General features: G+C 29.6%; 1 protein-coding gene across 1 annotated transcript in view; it reads left to right on the forward strand.

The window, feature by feature from the left end:
* The window catches only part of LOC108769992 (potassium voltage-gated channel subfamily KQT member 1), a 13,088-nt gene extending 2,014 nt beyond the window's left edge, over positions 1-11,074 (forward strand). Inside the window, exons 2-4 of the mRNA XM_018521264.1 lie at positions 6,087-6,431; positions 8,610-8,789; positions 10,887-11,074. Of these exons, the coding sequence (XP_018376766.1) occupies positions 6,344-6,431; positions 8,610-8,789; positions 10,887-11,056 (438 nt within the window). The 5' untranslated portion in view covers positions 6,087-6,343 and the 3' untranslated portion in view covers positions 11,057-11,074. The remainder of the gene's footprint in view (positions 1-6,086; positions 6,432-8,609; positions 8,790-10,886) is intronic.
* Positions 11,075-12,494: the final 1,420 nt, after the last annotated feature.

The raw sequence follows: 12,494 nt of genomic DNA on the forward strand, positions 1-12,494 counted from the left end.
CTCTCTCTCTCTCTCTCTCTCTCTCTCTCTCTCTCTCTCTCTCTCCATCTCTCACTTTTTTTGTTTTGTCTTCTTTTTTTCGACTACTTTCTTTGTAGTCTAAAATATTAAGCCACGAATTAGTCTACTTTCCCAATTATTCTGGAGCTTTGCTTCCGTACAAAGAAGAATATGAGAAGGATGTAATTATATACATATTATTCTCGTTGACGTGTAATATGCTCTTGGAAAATAGAACAACGAACATTGTAAATGAGCTTTTCCTAGAAGAGTTAAAAATCTTTGATTGGCTAAGGATTATTTTTACGTGTTGAATAGTTTTATCGATGTTTGTTAAAAATGTAATGACAAAATACGGAGAATCGTTTGCTTTAATTCTTATGATTACAAAAAATGAATGAATAACAAAAAAAATCAATTTTAATGTGAAATTTTTTCCTTCCATTTGTTTATATTCTTAGTTGTCTCAAATAATAAATAAATATATGACTAACAATATTCTTTCTCTTTCTCTCTCTTTTAAAGAATTATTTGATCATAAAAGAAATAAATAATCTGAAAGATTTCTTGTCACGATAGCATTGAGTTTTCTATGTTATTAATTAAGAGTTAAAAATTTCTTCAACAAGATCTTAGAATTGTGACTCATTAAATGCAGGTTATTTCACACGAGGATATTAGCAAAATTGCTCGTCAAACATCGACGTAATTAAGCCGACGTAAGCCATGGGTCACTGAAAAGTGCTATGGACACGCGATAAAGGGAGCAAGAAAGGGCACAGTATCACGCGATATCACGAAAGTATATGAGCGAATATATATGCACCTTTGACGATGATTCTTAAATATCAATCTTTAATGCCCGATTTCAATGCATCACAACCACACCTTCCTACTATGAAATTCAATATGAAAAAAATGAATATTCTAAATGAGCTGGTTGCGATAGAATCTCACGAGCTTCTTGCAATCTTAGCTACTTCGATTATCACGTAAAAAACATTCAAGAAATCGATTAGATACATTCTACTAAACTTCATAGAAAAATAATGGCTGCAGGTTTTATCTTTCTTATTGTATATTCTGAAGTAGCAAGGTGACGTTTTAATGGCGTTTTATTGACGTTAAAGTTGTCATTAAGATGTTATTAAGATGTCATTTGACGTCACCTTGCTACTTGGTTTAATCTACCTGTAATATAACTTAGTTTTTAAATTTAGTATTAGACACAAAATTTTTATTTTTTATTATATTTAAAATTATATTGGAAAGAAAGGAAATGTATAAATATAATTTTTGAAATGGATATAAATAAAAATATAAAATGTTAATATTTTTAGAAAAAGTGATAATTTAAATGTGTATAATAAATTAAATTTAAGAGAGTATAAAGAGAGTTTAAAAAACAATATTTTACGCGCAAACCAATAATATAATGATTTACTTTATTTAAACAATAATAACAGGAGGGAATAATAAAATTGATAATTTTTCATACGAATTTAAACGTTTATTTCTTATCGCAGAAATTTCGAAGCTCACATTTTCTTCGAATGTCATGCTTGGTCTTGTCAGTATTAAATTTGTTCTCATTTATCCAACGATATAGTGCTCTCGAGCTTTTATATCGTCGTGCCCGACAAGTCGATTTAGGCTGTTTCTTAACATCTTATCCACCTTCATTAAATTATGAAGAAAAGCGAAATAATGTTGATGTTCCGCGATGTAACGCGATAATTAATACATCCTCAGTATATATTGTAATAAATGATGTTGATTAACAAATTAGTGTTGAAAAAACATATAGTTATGTACTTTGAATGGCTGTTTGACAAATTTAGCACACACAAGAAGTATCATGTGAAACTAAGTGAAAGCGTTAAAGTAAGGAAAGTGTCAGTGGAAGTTTCAGTCATTGACTGAAGTAGTTAAATTCGGTGTGTGCAGAAGACTGTGCCTGGATCCTTATTTTGAGAGTAATATTCAGAATATGCCGCGCGATAACCAATCAATTCAAGCATTTTGAGTTTTGAGCTTGAACTTTGAACTCTTCAGATCTTTCGGATCTAAAAGTGTGTATAGTATATTTGTATTTAAATTCAACCAAAATTTTCTTATAGAAGCAGATAATGGTCCCATGCATCTTTAATCAGCCTGAAAAATATTTTCTAGCCCTGTATATAATATGTTGGATCTAATATACTGGATTGATATGTAATAAGAGGTAATTTTTTTGCTAAGGTTAATGGAATTGAACTTTTAAAATAAAATACTATGAAATCATCAGCTCGTGGCAACGTTAAGAATGTATGGATTGTTAAAGCTGTTGAGTAACGAGTAACTATAGGCGACAACTTTTACGCAGCTTGTATCAGCGAATCAATTCATGCATTAAAATTTAAACTCTCTCTGAAGCAGATTTACCCGTGAAAAGCAGTAGAAACACGTTGTCGACTCTTGCATCGATCAGTTTTTTTCGCAGTTAGTTATAACAAGACGTTTTTTGGCATCACGTCATTCTTCTTCTTTTTAATACCTGCTTTTTAAAATTGGAATACGATGTCCTTCAAAGATATCATTTTCAGTTGGACGAAATCAGAGTTATACGTTTCACATAATGGTTATATTGCACACTCTTCTTATGAAGCTATTTTTGCCATTAAATCATATTTTCCAAGATGCTACAAAAAATTTGCTTAAAATTTCTACCTCGCTGTCTGACTAAAATAGCTGAAATGATAAAAAAAAAAACGAATGCTAAAAAGGCAATATGAATAAAAATCAGTTTTTTATTTTTGCTTTTCATTAAATAATTAAGCTTTGAATTGATTAAAAAAATATCTCTTTTATATTTCTATGTTTATATTTCTACATAATTATTAAAAAGCTTTTTTTTTATATATTTAATCTATTTAGTTGTATAACAGTTACGACATACTTTAAAAAGCATAAAAATATCGGTAATTCAGTGGTGTTTATTAGAAACAATCGTAAAAAATGATCTGGCTTGCAATTTTTACCTAAATTAATGTGTACGTAAGTGATAGGTGTCTTATTAATCCTTGCCAAATTTTTTTCTTCTCTTGCGATGAATATTGGTAGGGAAACAGGATTGGGAATTATGGATGGCGCTGCTTCGACTTTCGTTTCCAGAAATTTTCCGAAAGCTTTGATAAATAGCCGCCATCGAGCGAACAAAGAAAACTCACGCGAATCTCTACGTCCGCCAAAAGTGATTTATATGTATAAGCAACAAATCTCTCGCATCAATCTGCCATACATTTACCAATTAATCACACAATAAAGAGCTATTGTAAAATCGTAATTCCTTTTCTTCGTACTTTAATGTGTGCTGTAATATATATGTATATATATTATGTGCTATAGTACTGTAATATTTTATTGACTGAATATTATTATATTCATTTAATTTAATATTGATTCTTATGTAATAATCATTTTATTGTGATAACTTTTACAGAATTTGTCTTTTTTTATGTAGAGAATGTAATTAAAAATCCAAATTATAGCAATTATTTAAAAAATTTTAGTTATTTGGAACACACACAATAAATGAACGCAATTGATTTTTTAAATTTCTAAAAGATTACCATTAATCCTTGAATATTTTTACAGTTTAGGAGTACATTGAGTACGTATTTTCTATGGTAATTAATGTATTTTCTATGGCAGTTTGCAATAATAACAGAGAGAATTGTACAAAAAAGAAAAGGAAGAAAATAACGATATCACGTGTAATGCGATAATGTTGTCGCAGCAAGAATTGCGAATTGCATGTCTATACGGCAACTATATAATTCTTATGAACTAGACCTACTAACCAAGACACGTCGACTATCGATCTATAATATTGCACGCACATATGTGTGCCGTAAGCAAACATTGTGGGTATGCGCTCACTTTAATGTCTGCGCTTATGTAAGAAAATTGCGCAGGCAGAGAACATAAAATATGATAACAGAAATCCTGGAAATTTGAGTAATTTTGCGTGCTCGAGTAAATTAACATGATACACGAGATGGAAATTTATGTATTTCTTGATGAGACATTCTTTTAAAGTGTCTTCTTTCTATATTTTTTAGAAATACACCCAGAGAAAGGTTTCTTTGATTCAAAGAAATGTTTCTTTGCTATACGGTTAAAGAAAAAATTTCTTTGATTTAAACATTGTTTCTTTAATTTAAACATTATTTTTTTTAATTAAATAAAAGAATTTATTTGAAAAATATTTATTTAAAAAAATTATATATTCAAATCAAAGAAATTTTAACCATATAACAAAGAAACATTTCTTTAAATTGATGAAACCTTTCTCTAGGTGTAGATATATGTTGCAAGGTAAAATGTAATGGTAGAGTTATGTAATCAGTATAAATTCTTAATAAAAAAGAATAAGAGAAGTTGTACAAGTTCATTGTTGCTAATATTCACTTTGGTCCGTTACTCTGGTAACAATACCTGCAAACAATACCGTATTCCGTTATGAATAGCCAAAGTACATCGACCACGAAACTTGAGCACATGTAAACCCAGATAAATGGTGAATCAGGCAATTTAAGCAGAGAAGAGGTTTCTTTGTTCTCTCGTATATCATTGTAATTCGAATGAAAGAGCTAATTATGACGTTTCATTGTTTATTATCTATATATAGCGAAATTAATTTTTCAATTTTTTAGTGAGGAGGGAGAATATAAATACATGTACTATTTCGGTCAAATCTCTTATTTAATTTATATTACTCAATTGTTTAAACAGCTATATAGGATAAGTAAAGTACACTATTAAAAATTTCATAATATTTAATATAGTAGTACATATGTACTTTACACATAATTTGAACTTAATTTCATGACATTACATTACATTTAACGTATTTATAACTGAAAAGTATTCTCGTGTACATGCGTATATGAAATTTAATGTATTTTTCATGAAAATTTAATATACACTAATTTTTACGTTCATTACATTTAAATAACTAATTTAATTTTCAGTTAAATCATTTATTACTTTTAATTTCGTTCATAACCACGAGTTTTATTTACATGTAAAGGAAGCATTTCTAACAGTGTATTATTTGTTACTGTCCGAAATTGGAGATTAAAGAAAAGTCGAGTTTTTGTTATTTAGCAAAAAGTCGTTATGCCATTTATCATGACATTGTTTGCGAACAATGTATTGTAATTCATAAATGTAATTTTCAAGAAATTTTACAACTTTTATATTAAAATTTTTTAAGTTGCTATTTTTTGAGATATTTTATATCACGTTTTTTAAATGCCTTATTCCTTATATCAGGCCTGTCCAATTTGAGTTCTGGAGCTAAAACGCAAAGCCATCGACGCAAAAAAGTTCAATGTGGGTAAGATTTCGCACGGAGAAAAACAATTGAGAAATGGATATCTTACAAGACTAGTAAAAATATTCTGGCAATTTTTACTGTATTTGTGAAAAATTTTATTTGGCTAAAAGTAAAAATACCGGAGATTTAAGATAAAAAGTACATAATGATTATAGTACATTTCAAGTAACTATTGTCTTATAGTAAGATAAATCATACTTTCAATAAAGTAAATTATAGTTACAGTAAAGTTAATCATACTATCTTCAAGATTGACGATCACAAACAATTCTCAAAACTTTTATACATATATTTTTATACATATATTTTTTATTACGCAGTAAAGTAAATGTTGTCAATACTAAAGAAAAAATTTTTGTCGATAAAGTAAGAACAATTGTCATATGACAATCTCATTTACCAGAAATGTAAAGAAAATTTTACATAAGTAGGTACGTATCCCTATATGAACTTGATAATTCCATAAAGTTTACTAGAATTCTAATGTATAATACTGTACATTTGTCTCCAGGTGAGGACTGTAAAGTGTTGATAAGCGTCACTTATTGTTAAATGCGTATCAACACTTTACAGTTCGAAATTTTACACTAAATTATTTTCGTCGATAGTTTTGCGTTTTGGCTTCGGAGCTCAGATTGGACAGGCCTGCCATATAATATGTTTCAACATTATTCATTTTATGACGAGAATTTTTTTTCGACAGAGCGAAAGTAGACGGCAATCGACAAGGCCCTGACGCAAGCTGGAGAATCGTGCGATCTTGGTGACCTGGGCATGGTTTTAGTTGTGACGGCGGGGCGATGACGCTCAATCACCGTCCGCCGTCATTAGCAGGAGTCCCTCAGGACTCACGCAGCTTCCTGCTTCCGGTCCCGGTCTCAATCCCAGTCTCCAACGATTACCGCTATTTAGCGAGGAACATCGTAAAAACACACGCGACTGTTGTAGCCGGAAGGAGATATGAGAGACCGCCCTCATTACCGAGATCACGGGCACGCCATGCCACTCGAAGAGGCACAAGGGCTGTTACTTCCACCCTCCAGAATAGGTGAGTCATCTCTTTGTGATGTTTTAGAGAATCTCCTTAATGTGTATACAAAATAAGTAGGAGAACTACAATCTGCGAGATACTTTAAACAATTCTTAAGAATGGAGATCACTCGAATATATTATTTCAGTTTTTTCCAAATATTTTAGTTATTTTTTAAAATAATTTCATAATTTTAGGAGAAAATATCATACATACTTTATAGTATTATTTTGACATTTTTGAAATTTTTTCTAAACTTTTATGTGTAAAATAATAAGACTTTATTTATAAAAAATACATTAAAAAAAATACATTTTTAAGCAATGTAATAATATAGCAAATTTATTACTTCGTCTTCTTTCACACATACAATTCTTTTATCTAAAATCCTTATATTTTCTTCTGTTATTTTTTTGTCTCCATGATTATTAAAATTGAAATTACTGTTTTAAGATAGTGAATAATAACATTTCTTGCACATTGTTGTTGTAAATTTCGTTGATTTCACTGATAAAAGTACTTGCCAGTTTATACATGATATGGTTCTTTGTTTTATAATAATAAATTTATTTGTTTTAATAAATTGTCCCGGACTGTAAATGTGCACATCGATTTCATAGAAAACAATTTTCTCCTGTAATATGAAGGCATAATGGTGGAGCTTTAATTTTTAATTGTGCTTGTACACAATAGGTATATATTGCGTTATTATGCCCACCATTAAAATGCTACTACAGGTTAATAAAAGGTGAGGGAAAAGGGCTACGCAACAAAGGTTCAGCCTTGCTCTGCGCTCGGTAGAGGATTATGGACAGATTACATAGGACGCGTATATGCAGCGCTCCTGCGTGTATAGATGTATAATATATATGTAAACGTATTAAAATGCCTCGGGACGATTCAACTCGCCCGTTATTGAACTTCCATGAAAATCCGACCTGAATTCCGCCAATGGCGGAAACCGCACGTACATATAATTCACGGAAATTCGTGGAAATTCCAGTTTTACGAGTGCCAGTCTGAAATCATAAAATTTCAACGTTTCTCTTTATTACTGATGTGGCCACACATGTGTAAAGATGATAGCAGCGGTTTACGATATCCCAGCCAGTATGTTCGCCCAAAAAAATTCAGGTATCAAAGTTTTTATCAAGGTCAAAGTAAATTATATATCCACTGAATGCCCTAAACATTTATTGTATATTTCCTATTTTCTCAATTGTTTTGACAAATAATTGTGTTTTATATAATAAAGGAAATTTGAAATATATGTTATAATAGATTTAATGACGGAATAATATCTTTGAATCCTTTAGTAATTTTGTATTACCAGTTTTATCGATATATACATAAAAAAGGAATATGGTATTTTATTTTATATAAAATAATTTATTTATAATTATATACATATGTAATATAATTATATATATCTGTAATTTCGAGATGTGCCCTACATATTTTAAATGAATTATAAAGAAAAGATATAATTTTATATTTATTTGCTGGTTACGAGCAGTAATCTCTCTCTCTCTCACACGCCGCGTTTTTCGTTTATTATATTCTCTCTACATCTGCGATGAGACATTAAGACATAATGATCGCAAATTACACGAATATATTTTCTTCGGGTTAAAGCACCTTCACACGTTATGAGGCAACCGCTAAATCAATAAATGTCATATCGTTGATTGTGTGCATAAAATTATCGCATAAACGAATCGCAGTCGTTTTAGGGGAACAGAAATCCGGTTAAACTGATTCAATTTTAGCTCGGTTTATTCGTGGTTGAGGAAAATGACACAGAGGTTAATTACCATTTACAATTAGTGACATTTCTGCGAAGTGCTGATCTTCGCCTTCACATTTTAGTCGTTACTTTTTAAAAATGATTTTGCATAGCAAAATTGAGCGCGTATAATTAATAAAATACATAACTAATATAAAAAAAGTCAACCCCTTCTTGCATTCAACTATGGCTACGTTCGGAAACGTCGCTCGGATGCCTCCGATGCCTCGGATTCATCATCTGTCCTTGTTTAATATCTAATATTAAACAAGGACAGATGATGAATCCGAGGCATCGGAGGCATCTGAGCGACGTTCCCGAACGCAGCCATTCCCATAATTTATTTGTAATGAACTGGTTCATCATTATATTCTTTCTTTCTCTCTCTCTCTCTCTCTGTTTTATGGTAGGTAACCGGGGACCTCTGAACGTAACGATTGTACAGGTCGGCAGAGGAAATGGAGGAGGTGGAGACGGCGGAAGTGATTTACTGAGATTGGAACCGCCATCGGATTTAAGACCAGCCCCGTCGCCCCTATCTGATACCAGTGCTACCTTGCAATCTGACAACAATGACACTTTGGTTGGAGGTGAGAAAAAGTGTATTACATACGTTTAAAGTGTATTATACTTCCATTTCAAAAATTGCCAATAGGGCAAAGTTTCACCGATCTTTAATTTTGATACGAAAAAGGGAATATTCTTACGATTTTTATCGCTTGCTACTAACATTCGAAATAAATCTTTGTGCTAAAAATGTTGATTATACCTATTATTAATATTAAAACATTCCAACTTTTTATCGTATAAGTTTTATATTATTTATAAATATATTTGATGAACTAAAATATAATTGTAGACAATATGACAATGTATAATAAAAAATAATAAACAAAATATGCTCTCTATCTCTTTTTCTTATTTTTTTATAAATAAATGATATATGCAAAATATATTTATACTATCTCATGAAAATGCATAAAATCCATTAATTATTCAAAGTTCATTAATTTACATATTTTCTCAATCAACTGACAGCGCATTATACGCTATTTGCTAATTCAGGGATTGAAAATTGGCTGCAACTCGAAATCACATATGACGAATATAATAGCCGATAAAGTTTTTTATATTGATAATATGGATATAATTAAGAACTAATTTTGTTAAATCAAGCTTCGCTAATACACAATAATTGAATGTTATAATGTTTGATCACAGCGTGGTCATGTTAACGCTCCAATATTCATTACAGCGCAATATAGTATTATATATATCACATTACAGTAAAAAAATTACTTCTATTTTATTCTACGAAAGGTATATGTATAAACTTTTTCTTTTTATATCTATTTATATCTTTTGAAATATTTAATTATTTTCCATCTCGGTATGTTTATAATTAAAACTAATATATTTATGTTCAAAGAAAATATTCTATTATGTCTTGTGAAAGCATTGTTGAAAGCAAATGTAAAAAAAAAATCACGAAAGTTATTAAAATTATTAAGTCATTCAACGTTTTTATTATTTTGTATCAATTGTAAAAAAGAATATGACAAGATATATGTTTTATTTTGTACATTTCAAAAAATTTTGATTTTATTTAGATATACATACATGTGTATGATATCACATTTCAAAGTACTCATTAAGAAAATTTAAATATATTTTATAAGATTTTATATTGTTTTTTTATATTGTTTATTATTCGACTTTCATTTTATTATAAGTTTTTACATCTATATATGAGAAAAATATTCTGATTATATCAACAAGAAAGTAAAGCAAATTCTGATCAGATGAATCAGAATTCCATTGCAGTTATCGTAAATTGAATTTCTGATCAGCTTGACTAAAATATTTCATAGATTTAACTATAAGTGTCTGATTTGTATCTTTCTGATTGAATCTATTACAATTCCAATTAATACAACAAAATTGTTTTCCAGTGATATATTGTCAGTGATACACTGTCTTCATGAGTTTTATAAATATTTGATTTTAGTGAAATAGTAATTAGGCATTAAACTGACTGAGATTGATGGATAGAAAACTTGATGCCAATTCTACATGTAACGAAATAAAATATTTTTTTTATATTTGGTAAATTTTGCAATGTATATATATGATGGCATCATTAATTACAACTTTTTGGTGACCTGCTAGTTATATTTCTTAAATATTGACTATCGAACCGCTCCGCGTGACGGTTTGTGTGACGTCATATCCTGTAACCGGAAATCTTTCAGCAGGGAGCTTTCGGTTACAATCAGTATATGTATACCAAGGATTGATGAAGGAAAACGCGAAACCAGAGTGCACCAAAAATAGACCTATAAAAGATGAGAGAAACGATACATTAATGCATTGTATTTCAAATATGTTCTCAGTATAAACATTTAGTTATATAAAATTATAAATATATGTATCTATTGTTGTGATAAATTTCTGTCTTTTGTTAAAATTATAATTTATGCTTATTATATAGGAAATCGTAACTTTTATAATAATTCAATCGAGAAGAATATTTCTGTCTTTTTAGTTGCTATCAAATACACATAATAACTATTCTTTGAAGGAAATCAAATTGCATAGTAAATATTATATAATATAATTGATATAATTATGGTTTGTATCGATTTGTTTACAAATTTAATAAAAATGTAAAACTGACAAATCCTCAGGTGTCGATCCAAGGTTATTGATAGGAACTGGTGGTGATCGCGCTTGGGAAGGCCGCTACCACGTCAAAGAACATCGTCGTGCTGGGAAAGCTACCTTTCAGGGTCAAGTTTACAACTTCTTAGAGCGTCCCACTGGCTGGAAGTGCTTCCTGTACCACTTCTCTGTGTAAGTGCAATGTTTTGTATCTGCATGCACTTTAGTATAGAATTTTAATAGAATATTTGGCAAAATATTACATCATCATATTAAATGTAACTTTGTAAGGATTATGCGAGGAAAATTGACTAAACAAAATTCTTATAATGCGTTCTTGTCGAGAATCGTCTTCATATTCTATTTATTTTTACTTTCTTATCTCCGAATGATTATTGTGTCTTCATCCGATATCCTACAGCTATAATACAAGTAATATAAAATGAAATAAAGAGTTTAAAACACGTATATTTCATTTTTTCGTATTATTAGCTCTTTCTCACGCTCAATATATCAAAGGAAGATTAACGTATTTGATAGCACTACAGCATTAATCTTTATTGTCACCTAATAAATATTATTAATGTAATGCTTCAAGAAAGATTAATAGCTGTTCTAAAATTGCTCCTTTTTTAAAAAATATTTGATATAGTATAAATAGCGTTGTATAATATGCGTAACTTTTAGAAATTAATCTAAGATAAAGTGGGTGCTTTTAATTTATAGTCTTCGTCATAATCAGTCATAATGAAAATAATTAAAAAGATTTTTCCTTATAAGATGGATAAGTCAAACAAATAAAAATTGTACATTTATAAATAAATCCAACAAACCAAGGGAATTTTTCAAGAAAATTTATATCTGTTTTTTTTTTAAATGTTCTTTCTGTATAACTTAAATTCACGAAGGCGAAGAAGAAGTAAAAGAAGTTATGACATCGTAATTCGAAATTGGCTACAATAATAAATCCATACTTACTTGAGCAATATGTTTTCGGATCACGGTTTACGGTAGGTGCTATAGCGAGGAAAGTACAATTGTTTATTAGAAATTTATATGACGGATGAAATATCTCTGTCCGTATGCGAAGCGCTTTATGCTTCCCTGGAGTATTCTTCGGCGTACATCGATAAATAATAAAGCTTTATTGCCATGTGGATGCAATTACCTGTTGGAATTTATCGTAAAAAGTTGAGAGAGAATTAAGTTAACGCAATATATTTTTGATTACACCATAAATAGTATAATAAATATTTTTTATTAATAGCATTTTTTATTACAAATATATGTACAATCAGATATTTACAGATTGTTCATACGTAGATGATTGTATAATTCGCATAGCTTATGTTTGATGCGCATAGATGGCGGACCCCATACTGACATTCTCTACTACGTCTGATCAATATTCATTTTTTACCTTTTATCTAGAGCAGGGATCTACATTAAAGCATATAATTTTTTGATGTTTTATTCTTCAATTTTCAAGTGTATTCTATTCTTAATTACATTCATCTTAAAATTATGGCTGATGTTTTAGCGAAAGATTATATTGAGTATAAATTGATTGATTTTTTAATACTATATTATTCAAGCTAAAACTTATCAAACATAATCTTGTAGAAACTGCTTTT

This window comes from Trachymyrmex cornetzi, unplaced genomic scaffold, assembly GCF_001594075.2.
Source record: "Trachymyrmex cornetzi isolate Tcor2-1 unplaced genomic scaffold, Tcor1.1 scaffold979, whole genome shotgun sequence".
In the NCBI taxonomy this organism is placed as follows: Eukaryota; Metazoa; Arthropoda; class Insecta; order Hymenoptera; family Formicidae; genus Trachymyrmex; species Trachymyrmex cornetzi.